Raw genomic sequence first — 25,046 nt, forward strand, 5'->3', positions numbered from 1 at the left:
CTGCCTGCACACACCTCACCAGTACTTATGTGGCGAAAAGTTGCGCTCCCCCCCCCCCCCTACCTATTCACATTATCTCCCCTACCCCCTCTTTTACCCATTCGCCTCACCCACCCTCATTGTGTTTCCCTTCCTTTTATTCTTCTATACACTGCTTAGCCTTGTTTATTTTCTTCCTTCCTTTCATCATTTGTTTTCTTGTTCTCCTCGTCTATTTATTTTTTCGTTTCCCTAAGCACGCCATTCCATTTCGTTGTTTTCTTATGTAAACTTCCCGGCCTTACTTCATTCTGTTTTCTCTTCCTTTCGTTCTTTTTCGTGTGTCTGCTTCACCCTGTTCCTTTTCTTTCACCCTTCTTTCAACAAATTGTCCTCTTTCTCCGCGTTTTCATTTCTTTTATCTATCTGAGCGCTCTTATTTTTTTTTATTTTTACATATCGAAGCATTCTGTTCTAATTTTGCTTCCTCTCCTAAACCTCTCTCTTACTTTATCTCTTTCATCATATTAGTACCTCAACCTCCCTATTTTTATGCTTTTTCGATACCATTCCTTCAAACGCCTACCATCTTCCTATACCACCTGACAATCATCTACCATTACCTACCTACCATTGCCATCTTAACCTATTTCATTCAACCATTAGTGTAAGTGCTCTTCCTCCCTCCCATTCTCCATAAAAATCATTAACCCCATTCATTCCTCCCTCCCTCACTCCCTTTATATCTCTCCTCTCTGCCCCCCTCCACTCCTCCTCCTATAGCTTGCCCCGCCCACTTTCATCGTCGCATAACTGTCTGCCCCACCTTGAGACGGCGTTGGGTGCGTCTGTGTGTACCTGTGCGCTCATGTGTGTACAGGTGACACGAGAAAGCGATGAGAGGTGCACATAGATAAAGAAATGGTCACACACACACACACACACACACACACACACAGTCAGTCAGACGAGGGGAAAAAATTGGTTTCGGTTTCTCATTGGTCAGGCCACTCGCACCTAAAATTCTCTCTCTCTCTCTTCTCTCTCTCTCTCTCTCTCTCTCTCTCTCTCTCTCTCTCTCTCTCTCTCTCTCTCTCTCTCTCTCTCTCTCTCTCTCTCTCTCTCTCTCTCTCTCTCTCTCTCTCTCTCTCTCTCTCTCTCTCTCTCTCTCTCTCTCTCTCTTTATTTGTGCATATTTTAATACTAATAGATTAAAAAGCTAATTTCTCCTCCTCGTCATTATCTTCATCTTCCTTTTCCTTCTCCTCCTCAAACTACTTCTACTACTAATAGCATGACTACTCTCTCTCTCTCTCTCTCTCTCTCTCTCTCTCTCTCTCTCTCTCTCTCTCTCTCTCTCTCTCTCTCTCTCTCTCTCTCTCTCTCTCTCTCTCTCTCTCTCTCATTTTCGTTTTCATCACCATTCCTTTCCCTCACTTTCTTTCCTGCCGCCCAGCCTTTCTCCTCCCACGGCTACAGCATCCCTCCTCCCCCCCTCTCCTCCCTGCTTTTCTCCCCCCCCCCCTCTACAGCATCCCTTCCCTCCTTCCTCTCCTCCCTCACTCCCCCTTCCCACTCCCATGCTTTTCTCCCGCCTCTTCCATCGACTAAAATGACCATAGTGACCGTGTGAAGTGAAAGTGACTTGCTGTAGAAGATAAAGTAGGGCTGGAGTAGCTTTTTCGTTCGAAGTAGAAGTGAGAGTGAGTAGTAGTTGTTGTTGTTGTTGCTGTTGTTGTCGTTGTTGTTGTAGAAGTAATTGCAGTAGTGGTAGTAGTGGTAGAAGTTGTAATAGTAGTGGTAGAAGTTGTAGTAGTAGTATTAGTATTAGTAGTATTAGTAGTAGTAGTATAGGAGTGGTAATAGTAGTAAAGAAAAAGTAGAAAAAGGAGGAGGAGGAGGAGTCTTCATCGCTGCCTTTCCTCCTACTTCTGCTGTTGCTTCCATTATAATTTCAGTTCATTTGTCAGCTGCTTCTTCTATATCTCTTTCAACTTATTTAAGGATTTGTTTTGAATTTCTAAGCTAAACTATATTCCTTCTCGCTATCTGCTAAATTTTTCTTCTCTTCAGAGGTCTATAATGTCTTTGAATAATACCAATCGGGTAGCCAATGAATTTGAGTTTATTTAGTATTATTACATCCTTCACTGTGCCTGAATTTCCAGTAAGAATAAAGATACTGTCCCTGAAGAGAAAGGTGTACGATTAATGTATCCTGCCAGCCCTAACAAACGGCTCAGAAACTTGACGCCACATAAAATATTTAAAAGAGAAAGCTAAAAAGCGCATACCGATGGAGGGCGAGAAAAATGCTGGGTATAAGAAGGAGACAGGAAACAATCAGAATGGATTAGAGAAAAGACAAAGGATGAAGATATTTCTATAAAAACAAATGAACTTGGGGAGATCAGACCCCATGTAATCTGATAACAGGGCAACGCAGGTAACAGTGGCAAACCAGAAATTGCAATAGTCCAGGCAAAAAAGAAAAAAAAAGACCAGGTGGAGAGATGGAATTGGAGCATGGAGCATTTGCCAGGGCAGGCGAGTATACTACATCAGACAAAGATGGAAAACGTTAGGAAAGGCCGTTGTTCCGTAAAGTACTAAAAATGGATGAAGATTCTCTCTCTCTCTCTCTCTCTCTCTCTCTCTCTCTCTCTCTCTCTCTCTCTCTCTCTCTCTCTCTCTCTCTCTCTCTCTCTCTCTCTCTCCTTGAGGCCAGGTCAGTAAGCCACAGCGGTCCACACAAACCTTTAAATAACACACACACACACACACACACACACACACACACACACACACACACACACATACACACACACTTATCTTAAGAGCCTCGTTACAACCACAGGCCTAACGATGAAAAAGAGGACGAGGAGGAGGACGAGGAGGAGGAGGAAAAATAAAGATAATAGAGGAACTGTTATTAGCCTAAGACGGACCGAAGATGGCCTGACAGACTTAAATGAATGACATCAACAACAAAAACAACAACAAGCGCAACTTCTACTGCTGATAATAATAATAATAATAATAATAATAATAATAATAATAATAATAATAATAGTAATAATGCTAATACAATAGTAATGCAAAGCAAGAGGAGAAAGAATACGGAAACGCAGTTGGTGGTAGAAGAATAGGAGGAGGAGGAGGAGGAGGAGGAGGAGGAGGAGAAGGTTGTGGTCTGGGTGAGGGAGGGAAGGAAAGAAGTCAATGAGCTCATAGCCATCTGTTCAACCCTAAGTACCGTGTTTATCGATGAGAGAGAGAGAGAGAGAGCGAGAGGGGAGAATCTTGCCATGCTGGGATAACTCTTTGAAACTTGTCACGACTCTCTCTCTCTCTCTCTCTCTCTCTCTCTCTCTCTCTCTCTCTCTCTCTCTCTCTCTCTCTCTCTCTCTCTTTCAGCATCAAACTTTCCCCCTCCCACGCTTTCCCTCAAATCTTAAGCCCAAAATACACCTGATTTTACTTAATATTCCCATGGACACGAAAGAGAGAGAGAGAGAGAGAGAGAGAGAGAGAGAGAGAGAGAGATAACTGTTGTGACTTAACTACCAATTTCCTCATTTACCTTCGTCTCTAATTGCCTTTCCCAGCACTACTTGTCTCTACGTACTGCCGCCTCTCTCTCTCTCTCTCTCTCTCTCTCTCTCTCTCTCTCTCTCTCTCTCTCTCTCTCTCTCTCTCTCTCTCTCTCTCTCTATCTCTCTCTCTCTAACTCGTATCTCTCCATTCTTCCATCATAAATCCTCCTCCGTTTATCCCTCCTTTCCTCCCTCCATATACCAAGTCATCTCTCTCTCTCTCTCTCTCTCTCTCTCTCTCTCTCTCTCTCTCTCTCTCTCTCTCACACATTTTTTTCCTAGTTTTTCCAGCCTTTCTCCGTCCTATCTTCTCTTCGCCTTTCTCCGTCTCCTCTTCCTCCTTCCCTCCCTCTCCCCCCTCCTATTGGCTATTCACTTGTTTGCCTACTTTCGCGGAGAGAGAGAGAGAGAGAGAGAGAGAGAGAGAGAGAGAGAGAGAGAGAGAGAGTAGAGTGAGAGGAAAAAGGTACGAAGAGGGGGGGGGGAGGGGGGGAGAAAGGGAAGAAGGAAGAGAAAGAGGGAAGAGGAAGTGTAAAGGTGAAGGGAAGAAACGAATGAGGCACAAAAACAAACAAACAATAAAGAAGCGAGGAAGAAGAATGAAGAAAGATCGATTCCACGGAAGTATAAGGAAAGAGGGATTGTAAATATTAACTTTATCGCATCGCTGAACCCTGTCATGATCTTCCCTTACAAAGATATAAAGGAAAAAAGACAAAAAAAAAGCACAACATTTATCTCCACAAAAAAAGCAATAAATGGGGAAAAAAAAGAAAAGTAAAAGGTTCTCAATGACGCCTTTTTCTCCAACATTTTTTTCAGCATTTTTTTCTCCTTTCCACAAAAAAGAAAATATGACGAGAAGGCGGAAGTTATTGTACGACTTCCGGTGGACTCGTTCGTTCGTGTGTTTGTTTGTTTCCCTTGCTTTCTTCTGTGGATGTTTACGTCGTGTGCATAACAAAAATAACACTATAGCTTGAGGGCAGCAAGAGAAACTACACATGCACTGGTAGCTGTGTGTGTGTGTGTGTGTGTGTGTGTGTGTGTGTGTGTGTGTGTGCTGGCAGGTGTGAACGGACGCCTGGAGGAAGATTGAATCACTCCCCCCTCCCACTCCCCCTCCCCCTCCTCCTCCTTCTCCTCCTCCTCCTCGTCTCCTTTCCTCTCCTCTCCCTGTCGTTTTCTTCGTTCCCTTCCCTACATCTTTTTCCCACTCCTCAGTTCGCCCCTCAGCAACTGTCCTGCCACGCCTCGCCGCCCTCAGATAACAACTACAGCGACTGGACGATGAGATTGGCCACCTACTACTACTACTACTACTACTGCTACCACTACTACTACGATCACTACTACTGCTACGACTACTATTATTACTGCTACTACTGCTACTACTACTGCCGCTATCGCTACTACTACAACTACTGCAGGAGTCTCAATATCTTACCTTCATCGCCGAGGGGTTGGTCAGCGTGCTGGTCGTTGGCCTTCCCGGTCGTGGTCGTGGAGTCCTGCGGTGGAGGCGAAATAGCCTCTTCCCCCTCCTTCTTCTCCTCCGCTTCCTCCTTCATCTTGTCATCACCTTCCTCCTCGCACACGGCCACCATGGCGCTATGTACAAGGTTCAGTTCGTTCTTTTCTTTCACCATCGAGTCCTCGCCTTCGACTGTAGCATCAGCGGGGGTCTCGTTTTGCCCCTGTCCCGCTGCTTCGCTCTCGTCTGGGGTCTGGTCAGGCACTGGGGCTTCATCTGTGGCCTCTTCAGGTACCTTGGTCTCCAGACTGGCCAAGAGATCGGGCACATCAGGGACATCGGGTACCTTGCACGGGGGCGTCTCAGTGTTCCGGGGTGGTGTGTGCGGTGCCTCCTCAGCCTGCCCCTCCGTCGTCGCCTTCTTGCTTGGAGAGCTTGTTGGAGTGGGTGCATGTCCGTTCGTTTTGGTGGGGGAGGAGAAGAGGGCGGCGAGGGCCTCTGTATTCTTGGGGGTGATGACTTTCTCCTCGACGACGGCTGGGGGCTGCTGGGGCTCCGCTGAGGCTTTCTTCTTGCGGACAGCTTTTGCAGGAACCACAACTGTGTTTTCAGGCGCAGGTCCTTTCGGAGGACCACTGGGGCCAGGAATTTGAGGGGCTTTTACGGGGCAGGGCTGCGGCTCGGCGGGTGCCTCGGGGTCGCCTGGGCGGGATGGGGAGTTTTTCCTCCTGGAGCGTGAGGGAGCGACGGGAATGGATTCTTCACTGCCGTGATCGTGCATATTAAACGTCTTGATCCATGTGTCCTTTCGCTTTGCTTTCACAGTCATCTGCTTGATCACGGAGCGCCGTTGCTCCTCAAGGTCACGCACGGTGTCCCCGAATTCCAGCAGCGAGTGTTCGGGCAGGTTCAAATTGTCCTTCTTCCTCTGTAGCTCCATTTCCTGTTGCTCCATGATGGCGGCGCCAAGGTTCCTCGATGTCGGTGCCTCATTCCGCACGCACTTGCCCCGTGGAGACTCACACTCAGACGCCAACGAATCTGGCTCAAATGTCTCCTCAGGAATGGTTTCCGGGGGAGGACTGACCTCGGCGGAGCCCATTTCGCTCTGCAAGGAGTCTGGTGCAACGCTGGCCAAGGAGGAAGGACCCGAGTGGGTGCTGACCACGCTGGCACAGAACACACCGTCCACACCGTCCTCATTCTGAAACATCACCGGCGGGGCGGCGATGGCCACAGGGCTGAGGGGCGGCGCAGCGATGGGGCTGCCCGTGAAGGGGTCAAGGTCTGGCCGAGGGTCACGGCCCCCTGTGGATGCGACGTCCTCAACGCTGGTGTCCTTCATCTCCCACGAGCCGTCGTCCGATATATCGATGGCACTGTCAGCAACGCTTATGCCGCACGGCTCCAGGAAGGAGAATTTGGGTGTTGTATTTTTGTGTGGCGCTTCTTTCGTCGGGGTGTTTTTAGCAGGAGAGATGTCCTTGGCTGTGACGGAGTCCTTGGACGGGACTGGGTCGTGGGTCAGGACGGGGTCCTTTTGCGTCCCAGGCTTACGTAGCTGATCCTGGAGGCTAGGAAACACCCGCGTCAGGGACTCCCTTCGGGATACTTTCCCGGTGCTAGACTTTCTGACGACGCCTGCAAACTTGAGGCTCTGACTGCGCCTGACGCTCTCTTTGCGCACGTCGGATGGCTTGAGGCTCTTGGGCACGCCGGGACACGAGTCCTTGAGCTCTATTATCACAGAGTGTCTGATGGCCGGAGTTTCAAACTCTTCGCCGTCGTCCTGGTCGATCTGAATGATCTTTGGCTCCTTCACCGGCTGTGCCTCCTTCCCTGTGCTAAGCCTCTGCTGGAGGGATGTGTTGACGGCCTCGACGCGGCTTTCGGCCTCTTGGTGCGGCGCCTTGTTACCGTACTCTCGCTCGATGGCTTGCTTCGCCTTCTGTAGCGCTAGTCTCCTGTCTTCCTCCTCCTGCCTCAATACTTCCTCCTCCAGCTGCTGGAGGGCTATTTCTGGGGGTGGCGGGGGCAGCGGGGCCTGCTGGGCGATCACCTCCTCTTCGCCTGATGGGGGCGTGGGCGGCAGCGGCCAGTCCTCTACAGACACCACGTCATACTCTCCTCCAGACGATCCTAAGTCTGAGGTTTCGGAACCCTCGAGAAGGATCGTCTGCTCGCTGGTGTCTCGGGGCGCCGAGGGCCTGAAGGGGTTAGTGCCCGTGCGGGCGGGGCTGCCGTCGTCAGTCTGGCTGGAATCTGGCGAAGAGAGCGATGAGGCGGTGCTGAGAGGCGGCGTGGGCTCCCCAGTATCCACACTCAGGCTGACAAAAGGGTTCCAGGCACGCTTGACGGGCTCACTCTGCCGCGCCGCTAACTGTGACAGGAAGTCTGGCTTGGGGGGCACGTCCGGCTTGTGCCTCGGGAGGGTGTCGTACAAGTGCTCCTCGCCCTCGGACGCCTCGCACTCCCCTGCAGAGTTGTCAACGTTCTCGTAGATGTGCTCGTCCTCCTGCAGCACCTGGCCGTTCTCGTAGAAGTGAAGAGACTCGTGGTCCTCGAATGGGTCAAGGAGGCCGGAGGAACACTCGCTGAGGGTGAGGTACAGCGGGTTGTCCAAGGATGGCACCTCGTCCTCCCCCAGCACCACTATATCCTCTTCCTCCTCCTCCTCCTCGAGAAGCTGTGTCTGCTGTCCCTTGTCCTCCCTCAAAATCTCCCTCACAGTATCCTCGTCCTCTTCAACCTCGTCCTTGAGCTTTATCTCCTGAGGGTCGAGCTTGAATTTGACGGCAAGGAGCTTTTGGTCTTTGGCAGCCTCGTCCTTGAACCCGAGATCCTTGACCTGCGAGATGTACTGCGAGACGGCGGAGTCCAGCTGTCTGTTGAAGGCGGTGAGGGTGAGTGTGGAGGCCTCGGGGGAATCGTCGGACACCGGGATGCACGTGGGCAGCGTCACCTCGCTCTCCTCGCCGCCACTCTGCTGTTGGGGGAAAGAAGCGACGTTAGAAGTGGTTTGAGGATGAGGTAATGGGGTGTTAGTGTGAAGGAACTGTACGGAGTAGGAAGAATGCGTGGGGAGAGATGGAGGACTAAATTACACAATCGGGGTGTTAGAAAATGAAAGAATGAGGTATAAATAAGAGAAATGAATAGGCGACAGGCGTATAAATTAGTAGGTAGGCGAGGGAAGAGTATTGTGAAAGGGGAGATAGGAGGAAAGGAGTCACATGGGGAGGAAAGGTAGGTGGGTATGTACGCAATGGAGAGGTGCCATGTAGGGAGACACAGTAAAGAAACGGAAAGAAAGAGTCATGAAGGGAAAGGGTGTTGATGCGAGGTGAGAAGAGAGATGGATGGGGAGAGAGTACTGGGGAGGGGGAAGTGTTTGTGCGAAGGCAGCGTAAGGAGGGAAGGGAGAACAACAATAGAGAAGGAAAAGCCGCGGTGACGAAGGCAGAACATCAAGGCCGTTTAAGAATGAGACACCTGAGATTGATAGCCTACAGGTGACCCCGTTAACGACACACACACACACACACACACACACACACACACACACGAAGTACACGCAAAAGGCAGACTCAAACGTAGGTCATATTTCACGCTTTCCTCCCTCCCTCTCTCCTTCCCTTTCCCTTTCTCCTCCCTCGCCCCTTCTCCTACCTTTTCAAATTCTGATTCCCTTTCTTTACTGACGAAACACACACAAGGAGAGACTATGTAGCAAGGTGATGGCGAGTTGTTGAGGCAAAGGGGAATAGTATAATAATGAGCTCAGAAAATAAGAGATAAGGATTTTGTTTATAACTGATTATTTTACATCTATTAAATACTGTATCTGATCTCTCTCTCTCTCTCTCTCTCTCTCTCTCTCTCTCTCTCTCTCTCTCTCTCTCTCTCTCTCTCTCTCATTAGGAGCCGTAGTATTATGGTTTTGGTAGAGCCACTTGACTGATCAACGAGGTGAAGGCAGGTGGTGGAGGCGTTGACGTTGTTCATAATGATTACACTGGTGATTATAGTAATGTTGGTGATGGATGTGATGGTGAGTAACTCTTTGAACAACAACAACAAGAACAACAAGAACAAACACTTATATACATACACACATTCACTTAACATTTACAACAACAACAACAACCACACACACACACACACACACACACTTTCATTTTTTACTTTTTTTCTGTGTGTGTTCGTTGTTGATGGCTGTGTTGTACTTTCGCTGCAAAAAAAAAACAGCAAAACAACACGTGTCAAATTTCGACGACGCAATTAATGCCTCGCAGGGATGTTACACTCGGCAGGTAGTAACGCACACGCCCCCTCCCCCCAAGAAAAAAAACTTTATAACTGTATCTCAGTATCGCGCAGCTGCCGAGTAATTTCCGTTTCTGAGACGATAAACCTGATTGTGGTAAAGGAAGAAAAAAAAAACACTTTCCATAAGCAGGCGGAAGCGGAGGAACAATTCAGGAAAGGGAAAGTCTAAATTTTGTTCTTTTTAACTTTGACACATTTATTTTTTCTTGTTAACCAATATTTTGAGGAATGTATTTATTTATTTTACGTCCACTTCCCCGTTTCGGTGCGTAAAATAATTGTTCTTGTTCTGTGTACTTATTACTGTCCCCTTGTTTGCTTAATACGAAAAACATTTAACGAGCTTTAGGCTACTTATCGAGACTCCACTTGTTCTATTTCCGCAAGTTTGTCAAGTAAGAAAACAATCACAATTAACCTTTCCGCGACAGGTGTCAGGACTCGTCACCACCACCACCACCACCACTACCATCACCACCACCATCACCACCACCACCACCACCACCATCACCACTAGCTTCACCACCACCCTCACATTACCACATCAAAACCGCACGCCATGCAATGCTACACCTCCACCACCTCCAGACAGACGTAGAGACATCCAGACAGGCATCAGGAAAAAGAAATATGACACCACGAGTTACATCACACGCCTTGCCTACGGCCTGCCATCATGCAACACGTGGCGAGCGATGCAGACAAACAACAACGCAACGAGACTGACAACACTTTCGGGAGGCCCAGAAGAGAAAAATACTATCCATGTTGTTTGTGAGCATTCTTCTTCCCATTAATTTAGATGAAGACATAGTGAAACCAAATTGTCGAGTCCGTTTTGGCGTTGGCTCCCGCGGGTCCATTTCTCCCTTCTGCTCTGCCACACAGTCCCAACACCTATTTTTTCCTCTCATATGTTACCTATAGCTTACATATGAGAGGAAGAGATAGGTGTTGGGACTAAGAGCAGAGGGGAAAGAAAACCTGGGAGCCAACGCCAGACCGGCCTCGACATATTTGGAAGACTATAGTGAAGTTGATTGAAACTCTAACCGAATTATTACAATGAATAAATATAACAATGTGTGGATGTATTAAATTGACAACGACTATAATTAGACAGTATATAACGAAAAGAAGGAAGCGAAAAGATCAATTTGAAGTATTATATAACCTGAACATATAAATCCTACTGACAAAGAATTCAATTAGCTGGAATCGTTAACAACAGCTCCACGAAAAGTCCACTAAACAGGATGGGAGAATGTGTTTAAATGGCAAATATAGAAAGGTGAAATATAACTCTGATACCATAACATCCACAAGAAATCTAAAAAGAAAACAATAGAAAACAGGAATAAGTTTTTCCTCTTTTTTCACGAGCTTTACATAATGAAAAGCAAAATATATAAGAAAAAGGAAGCATGAGTCTGCAAAAAAGTGACAAATTATTATGCACTGACAGGACAAAGCAATCTGTGAAGCGATGGTTTAATAGGTTTTTTTTGTCCTTAATGACATTTGAAACGACGCCGCAAAGGGAAAAAAATCATGATACGTAACCTTGACTCACACACACACACACACACACACACACACACACACACACACACACACACACACACACACACACATAAAGATGGTGGTGGTGGTAGTGTTGGAGGAGGAGGAGGAGGAGGAGGAGGTTGGGAAAGGAAAGTGGGGTATCGGAAGTACCTTTAGTAATTACAGGTGATCCGTGTGTCCCCAGGTATTGTCTCCTCCTCCTCCTCCTCCTCCTCCCACCCACTTTTACCCGCAATAACCAAGTTTCCTCGTTTATTGCTGTAATTATATGGATAGCTGCGTCTCCCTCTGTAATCTTCCTTGCGCCCTTAAGTACTTTTCTGGTTAACTGTTTGTCTCGTGTTTCCGCGTCTGATCACAAGAGGACCGCGCCATGTGTACTGTTTTCTTCTTCCTTGTTAATTCCTTACTTGCATTCTTTTCCGTATATCCCTAGAATGCCAAAATAAACCTTCCCTAGATCCCTACACTCTCACTAGATATATGACAATGACCTCGATAATCGCTCCAGTCTTCCATGGCGTGAACAATCTTGCCATAACGCCGCCATGACCTTCTTCCTATTCTTCAGCAACGCAAACACTACAGAAAGAAAACGTCAAAAAAGGAAAGAAAAATAGATAGACAGATAAATAGAAAGATTAATCGACATGAATGCAAGGAAAATGAAATGCTAAGTTGAGAAAGAAAGGAAAGAGTGAAAGAAACGAACAAAAAAAGGTAAATTGACATGAATGAAGGAAAGAAAAGATGAAGGAAAAACAGAGAAAGAAAATGGAAAGAAAGAAAAAAAAGAAAGAAAGAAAGAAAGAAAGAAAGAAGGAAGGAAGATAAAAGAACAACAAAACTAATGGTGTGTATAAACTGCCGTGTCGCCTCACAAATCACAATTGAACTTCACTACAGACCTTCCCAGCACACAGAACGGACGAACGGACGAGCGGATATATAGAGTGGCGCGCGGTGGTACGGGTGGAAGAGGGCGTGGGCGTGGAGAAGTGACTAAGTGGAGGAGTGGGTGGCGGTGGATGGCAGTGGTGGTGGGTTGATGACGGAGGAGAAGGTGGAGGCGTGACTGGTTAAAGTGGATGAAAGGAGGAAGAAATGTGGGTGAGAGGGAAATATATAGATGGATAGATATAGAGATGGAAAGAATGGAGACGAGAGAGGAAAGACGGAGGAACAAAGGGAAGGAGGGAGAGAAGGAAGGAGGACAAAGAAAGATAGATAGATATAGACAGATAGATAGATGTAGAAAAAGACAAAAATATGAAGAACAGGATAGGATACAAAAGAAGGAACAGAAAAAGAGGAAGGAAGGAGATGAAAGATATAAGGGGAGAGGGAAGAGGGAAAGATAGATGGAGATAAATAGATAGACAGTGATGGAAACCGAGAATATGAAGGACAACCAGAGAGGAATGAGGGAGGAACAGAGCAAGGGGAAGAAGGGAGAAATGAGGACCTTATAGGGAGAGGCGGAGAGAGGAAAAAGGGAGAGAGAAGAAGGGAGAAATGAGGACCTTATAGGGAGAGGAGGAGAGAGGAAAAAGGGAGAGAGAAGAAGGGAGAAATGAGGACCTTATAGGGAGAGGAGGAGAGAGGAAAAAGGGAGAGAGGAGATAGATGAAACCCCCGGTGCGATAATAGTAAAAAAAAATAATAATATGACACTTGAGGCGAATAGAACAAGGCGTTGGCTGGCGTCTTCCTGTTTACCTGTGCTCTGTATTAATCAAGGTGTTAAGTCCCGCTGCTTGCCTGTGTGTCTGTGTCTGTGTGTTCCCTCCTGAGCTGGTTTACTTCGCACGAGACTCCCATTTACTGATATTTATTGCTAACCATTTCTCACTTCGTCTCGTTGTGAACATAATAAAAGTAGTTGTGATTGTTAATGCACTGTGGTTCTGCTTCTGCTTCCTAATATAATAAATTGCTACAGCAGGTGTTTGACAAGGCTATGTTCTTCTTTAATTGATGATAGTTATGGGTGAGTGTCTGTGTAGGTTTGAGTGAGCCAGTGAGTGAGTGAAAGAGTGAGTGAATGTGTAAATAAGCTAGTCAATGCGTGAGACAGAATGGGTGAACAAGTGAATGAATGAGTGAATGATAGATAACTAGATAGATGAGTATAGAGTGAGTGAGCGATTAAATCAGTAAGTAAATGCGCGAGTGAATGGGTCAAGCAGTGAATGAATGAGAGAATGATAGATAAGGAGGTAAGTATAGAGTGAGTCAGTGAGTGCGTGAGACATATTGGGTGAAATAGTGCATAGGTGAACAAGTGAATGAATGAATGAATGAATGATAGATAGACAAATATAGATAAGTATAGAGTGGGTGAGTGAGTGAGTGCGTGAGACAAATTGGGTGAAATAGTGAATAGGTGAACAGGTGAATGAATGAATGAATGATAGACAAATATAAATAAGTATAGAGTGGGCGGATGAGTGAGTGAATGCGTGAGTATCGTCAAGGAGAGAATAAGTCACGTGCATTCCTCCCTGTAACCTCTGTGAAACCGGATCAGGAATGCGGGAGGGAGGCGAGGAGGGAGAGGAGGTTATGATGCGGTATTATCAAGGATGTCAGCCTGTGTATCTGCCCACCTGTCCGTCTGTATGTCTGTCTGTCTCTTTGTCCTTCTCTCCAAATCATGTGTAGGCATTATAGTCCATGGCTCCTTGTGTGTGTGTGTGTGTGTGTGTGTGTGTGTGTGTGTGTGTGTGTGTGTGTGTGTGTGTGTGTGTGTGTGTGTGTGTGTGTGTGTGTGTGTGTGTGTAATCGACTTGAGTTCCGCCCTGACCACATACCGACAGATTGGCCGCGACACACACACACACACACACACGCCGACAGGTCCAGCCACAACCACGCGCAGACAGGTAAAATGACAGGTAAAATGACAGGTAAATTACGATAATGGACCATATTTCGGCAACGCACAACCTAAAGAAAGAAATGAAAGAAAAAAAGAAAGAGATAAACACCGATAGACAGATAGATAAAGATATTGATTGATAGAATGCTAGGTAAATACAGGTAGATAAATCGATATAAAGAGAAAAAATGAAAGATGGAAGGAAGAAAGAACAGAAAAAAAAACAATAGAGGGTGTAAATATTACCGAGAAGATACCTAGATGGATGAGTAACGAGTGAATGCATATATAAATAATTAATCAGTTAATAAAAAATAAAAAAATACTCGTACATCACAAAATATTTCTCACTAGATCTTTATATATTTATTTTCGTGAGTTATTGAAAGGTCAGAGAGGACTATAAAGCATCTACACATATAGTAACAAAAAATCCCGTTAAATACCGCCAAGAGGAGAAAAAAACTATGAAAAACTTGGCCATGCTCAGTGTGTCAAACCATGCCAGAAAAAGATGAAAAAAATAATAGAAACGATGTGAAGAGAAACAGCAAGAGACGTCAAGATGATCTCAAATGTGTATTAACATGACCTAAATTATTTGAATAACTATTTTCTTACATACCTCTTTGTCTACACTGATACACACCCTGAACAATCAACCATCTCCATTTCCCATCCAATTATTTTTTCTTCCCACTTTAATCAAGCCCGCACCTGCATCCCGAGGCACCTGCGCGGCCCTCCCAGGTGAGTCCGATTAACGAGGAACACAATGAAGCGAACTGATTAACTGGGCGATTTCCGGCACCTGAGGAACTTCGCGGCCGAGAACAGAACCCTCCCAGAAAGCTTTTTAGTGCGAGAAACATTGACTTTTTAACTGAAGATTTCTGGTTTCTTTTTTTTACATTGATTTTCTACAAGTGTGTGTGCAGAACGCGGATATTTTTTTCCGTATAAGCCACTCGTACTTTATTTTATCGATAAATTTAAATCAGGAACAATTCCCAGCCTTTTCGTTTTGTCTATTCGTACTACCAACACTTTAAATATTCCTTCGGTCATACACAAAACAGGTAAAAACACACACACACACACACACACACACACACACTTCAGGCATAGAACTTACCACCGCCCTACGTCATATGAAAAGTATAATTGAAAATCACCCATTAAAAAGAAGAAAAAAAATATTCCAACTTCACTAAAACTTCAACTCTTCCTAAAGCCATCTATACTTCACACCAAGATCACATTCATTGCATCCCTAACACTCCCCCTGCATGACATTAAACACGTCTAAGGCTCCACCACCACCATCATCATCTACCTTCACACGCACAAAGTCACCGAGAGCAGCGAAACTATAGTGCTTAGCGGCGACTCTTTGCTGGGACTCTTCATTATGCATTTCTCACCATTTTTTTTTATATCAGGAGGAGGAGGAGGAGGAGGAGGAGGAGGAGGAGGACGAGGAGGAGGAGGAGGAGGGCGTCAGAGCTGTCCCTCCGGCATGAAAGGAAACACTGGAGGAGGTGGGCCATTTACCTGTCTTTTGTGGCCGAGGGAAACGATAACATGTGTTCTTAACGAGGTAGTGGCGCATACACACACACACACACACACACACACACACACACACACACACACACACACACACATACAGACACAATCCTGATAAAAGCAAAGAATGTAATAACTAAACAAACATTTGAAAATAAACGGTAAAGAAAAAATGTAACTCATAAATTAATAAACTATTAACATTAAACTAATACCTGAACATAAGAAAGAGGAGGAGGAGGAGGAGAAGGAAAAAAAAACATATAAGAAAAGAAAAAGATAGTGCAAAAGTAAAAAACGGAGAATGTTGATTTTATGGGCTTTTAACAACGGAATCGAGAGGAGGAGGAGGAGGAGGAGGAGGAGAAAAGTAGACAACCTTGAAGGCACCGGGACCGTTCACTCTCCTCTCCCTCCCCACCCCCCTTAAAACTGACCCGTGTTGCCACTCTCCCTCCCCCTTCTCCCCTCTCTCCCATCTCTCTCTCTCTCTCTCTCTCTCTCTCTCTCTCTCTCTCTGACGCAGCATTCTTTTCCTAATGGTGTTACATAGATAGCGTCAACAACAACAATAACATTACTCAACAAACAACAAACAACAATAACAAGTCAGTCAGTCAATACAGTCATTCCGATAATCAAAAGACAGTGAAAGCGAAAAGTACAAAAGCCAAACCGCTATGAACCAATGTGACAATTTAAGAAAAAAAAAACTCAATCACAAATACGACAAATTAATAAATGGTTGTTAATAACGTGTGATCGTAAAATTAATAGGGTGAAAGGCGCTTGCTGGAGGAGGAGGTCTCATATATATATATATTTCTTTTTAACGGTGACTTTTTTTTTTATTTGTGTAAGTGAATCTGCGCTAATGAATCGGAGAGAGAGAGAGAGAGAGAGAGAGAGAGAGAGAGAGAGAGAGAGAGAGAGAGAGAGAGAGAGAGAGAGAGAGAGAGAGAGAGAGAGAGAGAGAGAGAAAAAAACAGAGACAGACCGACATAGCAAAACAGAAAACAAAACAAAAAAACAGAGACGAGACAAAATACAAGACAGACAGAAAAAAAAGGCAAGATTCAACATAATTTCATCACTCATTCCTTAGTTTAATAGGCCTACTGAGTCCCCCCTCTTCCCCCTTCCCCTTTCCCTGGTGTGTTCGAAAGGTGAAGGCAGGTCAACAAACCGGCGGAAAGGGCAAAGTTTTTATATGCTAATGAGCCACAGAGAAGTCAATAATGAGCCACAAAGGAGCCAATAAATAAATGATTGCCTAACGTAACATTGAACAGAGCAACGACCATGAGCGAGGAGCGTAAAAACATGAGGGGGGGGGGGAGAGAGAGAGAGAGAGAGAGAGAGAGAGAGAGAGAGAGAGAGAGAGAGAGAGAGAGAGAGAGAGAGAGAGAGAGAGAGAGAGAAAACATAGTAAAATAGACAGACAGACAGACGGACAGACACATAAAACAGACAGATAGATAAACACAGACATACAAGAATAACAGACAGAAAGACAGGCAGACAGACAGGGACAGCTAAGAGCACGTGTAGGAAAAACAACAACAAAAAATCTATATAATGAACCGACGAGACAAAAATGAAACAATATTACGAAACTGTAAGCGTTAAATCAGATCATGAAAGAAAATTAACACAAAAACAAAAATCTAAAAGGGATCATTAGTCAAGGAATCAACACCCCCGTGACAAATCAATGGGATAGTGAACCGCCCAATAAGTCGAGACAAAGAGCTTACAAAAAAGGGAGTAAATGCCCAGGCGGATCAGATACTCGGCAACAAAGCGTAAGAAAGGGCAGCAGTTTAAGTACCAAGGACGAGTCATTACCAAAACGGTGGGGAAAAGAACAAGAAGCTTACAATGAAATACACCAGAAGATTAAGGCAAAGGTCATCTGAAGAGGAGGAAGAGAAACGAGATGGAGGAGGGGAGGGAGAAGATAAAGAAGAAATAAATAAAAGAGGAATAAGAAAAAAATACATACTGAAGACGGTGATGATGATGATGATGATAATAATAATGATGATGACGACGACAACTTAGGTATAAGAAAACCGAGCAACAAACCATATTGAGGAAATTAACAAAATTATTAAGCCATATTGAGGAAATTAACAGAATCATTAAGCCATATTGAGGAAATTAACAGAATCATTAAAAAAAAAAAAACTAGAGCATGCAATTTACCAAACAAACAAAACATAACTACGTATAGATAAAAAAAATAAGCACCAGCAAACAAAACAATAAAATAAAATGTCACTATAATAACTAGTAACAAACGACATTAATCCATCAAGCAAGCACAGGAGACTCACACTCTTAGACTTTCTGTTGAGCCTCAGGTAACCGAGCTTCCACGAGAAAGGCTTCTTCAGGTACTGGAGGGTGGTGGAGGAGTTGATCTTGCCCTGCGGAGGTGCCATGATTGAGGTAGGTAGGTAAGGGCAGGTGAGGTAATGAGGTTAGGTTTGGCAGGTACGTAAGTAGGTAGGTAGGTAGGCACTATCCTTCGGCCTTCACCTCCTCCTTATCAAGTACCGTGCATGGCGTTTAAAAGGTTTTTCTTGTTGCTAATATCACCGTTTTGCTTTAAATGCCACCCAAGTTCCCTCAAGGTAGGCAGCTGTATGGGCACTAATTTTCTTCAATATCAAGCCTCGTCATACAACCCGCACACGAGCGTCACAGCCCCGTTAGGAGTATAGCATTTTCTTGCTTAGATACGCGTCACACAACCACCTCGACAATACAACAAAAACATGAGCCAGCCAGTTTGAAGGACAAAACAGCAGCTTCCACAGACCACAGACCCCCGGAGCGAGCGGCACACCCTCCCCTTACGACGGTCAATTGCACACTGACTGACTCGAGTAGGTAAAGAGGAAGGAGAGAGGCCCCTGGGAGAACGCAACCACCACCACCACCACCACCCCACAACTCTCTCGTGGACGCTTAGTTAGGTAGGAACTTTCTCTTAAAACTTTTAGACTTACTAGAGTTGGTGGCTTCCTGAGGTGACCCCTTCCCTAAAGACACTTAAAGTTCCCTCCAAGGAGTAGCAGACACATTTCTCCTCTTCTTCTTCCTCCTTCTCCTCCTCCTAATCCTCCTCCTCCTCCTCCATCGCCGTCGCTTCCTTTCGTTTACAACACAGTAATCACGCGAATTGGACACGTATTGGCCAACGATAGACGAGTGCAGTGTTTGTGAGTTGCGTCAAAAAGAAAGGCATGAAAAACAAAAGTGAGAGAGAGAGAGAGAGAGAGAGAGAGAGAGAGAGAGAGAGAGAGAGAGAGAGAGATAAAGAGAGAGAGACAGCTGGAGTAGAGAGAAACCCGGCACAGTCCGTCATCTGGCTCCCCATACTGGTGACAAATTCTTCTTCTTCTTCTTCTTTTTCTTCTTCATCCACACATGCAACTCCCACACCTGTACTCTCTTCCACCTTCCTTTCTCCTCCATTACTCCACACGATGACCACATACACCCTTACACCCCAACACTCACGTAACTTCATCCATCTCTCCTTACATTTAGTCCTCAACAACACCCACCTTCCACTTACATTCCAGTTCACTTACACCCACATTCCACCCACACACCTCCTCTTCCAGTTACACACCTCATCCACCAACATCTGTATCCCCTCACTCTCCACCTCCTCCTCCTCCGCCTTCTCCTCCTACATCTTCCTCTCTCTCCTCCACACCTCCACTGCCCCGTCACCCATACTCATAACCTGATTTCTTTCCCTCTTGCATCAGTAACTATTTCCTGTGAATGGATGGCAGGAAGAGGCGGAACAATGTTGTGTATGTTAAAAAAATAATAGTATGAATAATAGTAAAAGAAAGAGAGAAACAAGAGGAAAAATTACCCTATAAATGAAATGAAGACAAAGATGACGATGATGATGATGATGATGACGATGATGAAGAGAGCATTACTTGGGGGATTTAACATAAGTAGCACTAGAGGCATATGGTTACCCAAATGACCCCCTCCAACCTAACCCTGCGGCAAATTCTGCACATTAACAAACATGACATCTTAAAAACTGGAGAAAAAAAACGTAACCGCTCCAGTTTCTCCTCAGACCAATGATAATATCCACTTGAAAAGGAAAAAGCATATATATATATATATATATATATATATATATATATATATATATATATATATATATATATATATATATATCTATATATATGATGAACTCCTTTTTCTCCTCTCCTCTTTTCATTTTTTGAGTGCACGCAAAACTTCATCCCCCAAAAAATATATAACTAGGTTTATAGTGTGATAATCTATGCAACTTTCATGAGTCGGTAAAAAAAAAAAAAAAAAAAAAAAAAAAAAAAAAAAAAACCAGCAACGAGTATAATCGGAATAAGAATAAATAAAGCTGACGTATAAGCATCTAAATATAGACTGACAAACAGGCTTTAAACGGAACAGTGAGAAGGAATGACGAGCAACTTATTAGCAACTCGTGCCAATATTGACTCAAGCAGCAAGGTCCCCGCGGCCAGGTAACCATCCGGGTGAGGTGTGAGAGAGGCGGTGGTGGTGGTGGTGGTGGTGGTGATGTGATGGTGGAAGCTTTAGATGTAAGGCCAGGTGGTGGAGGAAGAAAGAAGAGTTGAAAGAGGATGGAGAGATGGAAATGGGGTAGGGTAGAGGAGGTAAGGATGTGATGGAGAAATCGAGAAGTGGAAGAGAGAGACCAGGATGGGAGGTGGAGCAGTGGAGATATGGCTGGAGGTGCAGGATGGGAGAGATAAAGTGGTGGAGGAACGGAGGGGGAGGGTGGAAGATCGTAGAGAGGTAGAAATAGGGGTAGAATAGGGTAGGGTCAGAGGTGGAGGAGAGATGACAAGACGTGGGGGAAAAAAACAAGGGGTATTGAACCGAGATGAAGAGAAGTGAAAGGATGGTAAGGAAAGGAAGATTCGGGGAAGTGGAGTGAGGCAATGGTGGAGGTATTGGTTAATTATCGTGGAGGTGAAGCGGAAGGCATGAAGGAAGGGAAGGAGCTGAGGCAGTGAAGAAATCCTAGCGCGAAGGTGGAGGTGATGGTGTGTGAAGGGTGCAGAGGTATGTGAGGGTGCAGGGGGGGGAGGGGGGCAAGGTGTGCGGATCGGTTAAGAGGGTGCAGAAGTTGAGAGCCACTTTCTCCTACCTTTTCCCCTCTTTAAAAATCTGATCAGGGACAATCTTGCGCTTAATAGAGAAAGGTAAAAGTGGGGTTGACTATTGTTTTTGCTCTCCACTTTTTTTTCCTTTTATTCCTTTATCTCCGAACAAATGGTTTCGATTCCCACCGCTGCCACCATTTTTTTTTATGGTGGTGGTGGTGGTGGTGGAGGAGTGAGGCTTTTCTTATCAAAATTGTAGGTTAGTTGATTGGTTGTTCATATTTTCTCATACTCTCCGTCTGTGTGTGTGTGTGTGTGTGTGTGTGTGTGTGTGTGTGTGTGTGTGTGTGTGTGCGCATGGGAACGATGAACTATGTGTGTGTAAGTCAACAAAACAAACGGTGGGTTAAAGACAAGCAGGTGTGTTGTGTTCCGCAAGCTTACCTATTTACTTTTACTCACCTGGGTAACCACCTGACCAACGCCCACTCACTTCAATCCCTCCCACATACTCCCGCTGTATCCCCCGTCTATCTATTTTTTTCTTCTTTTAAGCCCTTTATTGTCTCTCTCCCTGTCTGCATCTCCCTCTCTCCTACGCACCCAAGCACTGCGGTATTCGGCTCACACCATCACAGTCCCTACGCCTCGCTGCGCCGTCTACCGCCACACCCTACCTGCATTCGCTTCCTTTAACACAATGAAAGACGGGAAGAAAAAAGAAAGAAAAAGTGAAAGAAAAAGATCGACTCCAAGGCTCCTTAAAGTAAATGTCACCGGGATAATTGTTTTTCTCGTCTTCCCCTTCATCCTCCTTTTCCCGACGTCATATTGTAGGAAAAGAACTTGTGTCGGTCTTTCACAAGGAACAGAAGAGTCACCTCGATTCTTTGTACCTGATTTCCAGTTGATATCTTTCTACTTTTTTTTTTACTTTACTTTCTCTATTTTTACACCTGACACCTTAGTTTTCAGTGCTCTCTCTCTCTCTCTCTCTCTCTCTCTCTCTCTCTCTCTCTCTCTCTCTCTCTCTCTCTCTCTCTCTCTCTCTCTAAACCGAGCTTCCTTTTTCCTCCTCTGCATTCTCCTTTCTTGCTTTCTACGTCGTGCAGAGAAAATGGGAAAATTACTGGTCACTGTTTTTCTACTTTGTTCCTTTCTACTTCACTTCCTTACTTCTCTTCTTCCCTCCTTTGCTACCTCACGACACAGCTCTCTCTTCCTCTTTTTCTGTATGGCGGGTCTCGTTACGCATATTGTATACTATTGTAACTGTAGAAATAGTTGGAGTAGTAGAAGTATTTGCTGCAGTTGAAGTAGTAGTAGTAGTAGTAGTAGTAGTAGTAGTAGTAGTAGTAGTAGTAGTAGTAGTAGTAGAAGCAGTAGTAGTAGTAGTAGTAGTAGTAATATAGTAAGTCAATTCATTAATCATAAGAAGAATACGAATAAAATTAATAAGAAAGACAAGAATATGAATGTACAAGTCAATTTTTGTTCTTCAAGTTCGTAACCTTGACTTTTTCCACTTGAGAATAAAAAGTTCTCCCCCATTTTTCTTCCTCTTTTTCGTCAGTTTCTTATTCTCTTGCTTCCCCTTCAACGCCCTCTTCACCTTTATTCATACTCTTTCCCCTCCGCACCCCGTCGTCTCATAACATTTTTTCTCTCCTTTCCCCCTGTATCGTGCTGTGCTGTCACCCACGCCGGCTACCTCTTCTCACACTCCCGCTGAGCCCAGTCTCCCTCCCTTCACAAGATTCCCAACCTTTCTCCCTGGCCTAATATCTCAGTTCCCTTGTCATACTTCCCTCAGTCACTGTATAGGATCCCGCCTTTTCCTTAATCCCCTTCCCTTACACTCTTTCAATTGTCTATGCTTTACTTCTTTTTTTACCTATTGCATCCTCCTTTCCTCCCTTGTAATCCATCCCTTGCTTTCTCTCCCTTTCCCTTTTATTCTAAGCGCTTTCATATAGTTTATAGATCCTCTCCTTTCCCCACTTCTAAATAATATGCCGTCTACTTTATTATCTTCCCCAATTCCTCCTCTTCCCTGTCTCTTTAAGGCACCGCGGAGCATGAAGACAAGACAAGAGTGACTGCCCGTGGGAACAGTCTGGGGTAACACGTGCATCAGAGCGGACAAACACCACGGGAACACAAACAGCATAAGGATCACCCCCCTTACAGTAATACGCCCCTTTACCTCCCACCCCCTTACTTATATAATCCTTTCCTTACGTGATGGTGGTGCAGAGGAAGGGGGAGAGGGAGGGAGAGGAGGGAGTTTGAAAGTAGAAAAACACTAAGAACGAAGGAGTAAAATGTTTCTGGGTGTGTTTTGTGCGTTGGGTGTTGTTCGCAAGACGAGGGTGGAGGAGGCGTGAAGGAGGGTGGGTGGGTGGGTGAGAGGAAGGGTGTGTCTTGTGTGTGTGTGTGTGTGTGTGTGTGTGTGTGTGTGTGTGTGTGTGTGTGTGTGTGTGTGTGTGTGTGTGTGTGTGTGTGTGTGTGTGTGAAAGTGTAAAAATAAAGCCATAAAACTATAAATAAGCAACAAAAAATATGTCAGCAAAGAGACCAGGAAAAAAAAAAACAATAAGGTATTTTTTCGGTCAATCAAGATACTAAGAGCAGGGCACAAAAAAAATATATATATAAAAGCTTAATACATCATCATCAGCAGTAGTAGTAGTAGTAGTAGTATAGTAGTAGTAGTAGTAGTAGTAGTAGTAGTAGTAGTTCTTGTTGTTGCTGTATCTGTTGTTATTAATGTTTTATGTACTGTCGTTGTTGCTGTTGCTGTTGTTGTTGTTGCTATTGTTGTTCTTCTTGCAATGCCATAAAAGGTTGCTACGTTGATCACTAAAGAAAAAACGATGTAAAAATGCCAACGCATCTCCCGACAAACATGCGAAAAGTAAAACGTTGCCTCTTTCTCAAAACACTCACACACACACACACACAACCTTTTTATCTCCCTCCAGAAGGCCTGCCCCTCAACCTTTTCCCTTTCTCTCCCTGCCTCCGTCCCTCCGCCCCGATATACCTGGACCTCGCCCATCTCCCGTTCCCTCCCTCTCTCTCCCTTCCTCCCTAATTTTCAGCAACTAGCCCTCTTCCTCCTCCTCCTACTCAGCCTAATAACATGCTAATCCCTTTTCCTTTCATCGGTTTCTCAATTCCTTCCAGCCTCTCTCCCTTCTTCCTTCCCTCTACAATTCTAGTTATAATCGAAAGTGGGTTTTTTTTTTCCTAATCTTACCAGCCACAGTATTATCCCCTCTCCTTCCCTCAATGGCATAACACCTTTTTTCTCCTCTTCCCCATCTTTCTTTATATCTTGGTTAAGTCTTCCCCTGTCATTTACCTTAATTTCCTTCACTTTCCTTTTCTTTTTCCCTCTTCCTACACATTCTCTACAATTTCCCTCCCTTTCTCTTATCTGTATATTCTTTACTTATCTTCCTTATCGCTTACCTTCCTATTTTCCTCCCTCTCTTCATTTTACTGTCTACATCTCCCTTTCTTCCTTTTCCTTTTACCATTTATTTCCTTTTCTTTCTTTTCTTCTACAAAGCGTCTTTTTTTTTTTTTTTTTTTGAGACAGCTCAAGGGCACAAAAAGTAAACATTAATAAAAAGCCAAAGATAGGTCAGTTTCGGGGAGGAGTGTCCTGATGCTCCTCTTGAAAGAGTTCAAGTCGTAGGCAGGAGGAAATACAGATGAAGGAAGATTGTTCCAGAGTTTACCAGCGTGAGGGATGAAAGAGTGAAGATGCTGGTTAACTCTTGCATAAGGGGTTTGGACAGTGTAGGGATGAGCATGAGTAGAAAGTCGAGTGCAGCGGGAGGCATGCAGTTAGCAAGTTCAGAAGAGCAGTCAGCGTGGAAATATCGATAGAAGATAGAAAGAGAGGCAACATTGCGGCGGAATTTAAGAGGTAGAAGACTATCAGTATGAGGAGGAGAGCTGATGAGACGAAGAGCCTTTGCCTCCACTCTGTCCAGAAGAGCTGTGTGAGTGGAGCCCCCCCACACATGAGATGCATACTCCATACGAGGGCGGACAAGGCCCCTGTATATGGACAGCAACTGTGCAGGGGAGAAGAACTGGCGGAGACGGTACAGAACGCCCAGCCTCGAGGAAGCTGATTTAGTAAGAGATGAGATATGAAGTTTCCAGTTGAGATTTTGAGTTAAGGATAGACCGAGGATGTTTAGTGTTGAGGAAGGTGATAGCTGGGTGTTGTCAAAGAATAGGGGATAGTTGTTTGGAAGATTGTGTCTACAACTTTTCCCCTCTTTCTCTTATCTTTTAACCCTCCACCCATCACCTTAACACTTCCCTTCCTATGTTCCTCTCTTCTTCCTTTTCCTTTCACCATTTATTTCACTTTTCTTTCCATTTTTCCACACAACGTCTATAACTTTCCCCTCCTCCTCGTATCTTTAAACCCTCCACTCATCACCTTATCACATCCCTTCCTACGC

The 25,046-nt window shown here is 44.9% G+C and overlaps 1 protein-coding gene across 4 annotated transcripts in view; it reads right to left on the reverse strand.

Annotated features, from left to right (window-relative positions):
* LOC127001572 (titin-like) overlaps positions 1–25,046 on the reverse strand; it is a 148,919-nt gene that overhangs the window by 109,546 nt on the left and 14,327 nt on the right. For 2 of the 4 annotated variants that reach the window (XM_050866352.1, XM_050866332.1), the window contains exons 1-2: positions 17,734–18,248; positions 5,023–8,035 (exon numbers count right to left, since the gene is read on the reverse strand). In XM_050866352.1, coding sequence (XP_050722309.1) covers positions 5,023–8,035; positions 17,734–17,841 — 3,121 coding nt within the window. In that variant the 5' untranslated portion in view covers positions 17,842–18,248. Of the gene's footprint in view, positions 1–5,022; positions 8,036–17,733; positions 18,249–25,046 lie in introns of those variants that run through there. The other 2 variants (XM_050866361.1, XM_050866343.1) reach the window with 2 other exon arrangements.

The sequence above is a fragment of the Eriocheir sinensis genome, chromosome 2 (assembly GCF_024679095.1).
Source record: "Eriocheir sinensis breed Jianghai 21 chromosome 2, ASM2467909v1, whole genome shotgun sequence".
In the NCBI taxonomy this organism is placed as follows: domain Eukaryota; kingdom Metazoa; phylum Arthropoda; class Malacostraca; order Decapoda; family Varunidae; genus Eriocheir; species Eriocheir sinensis.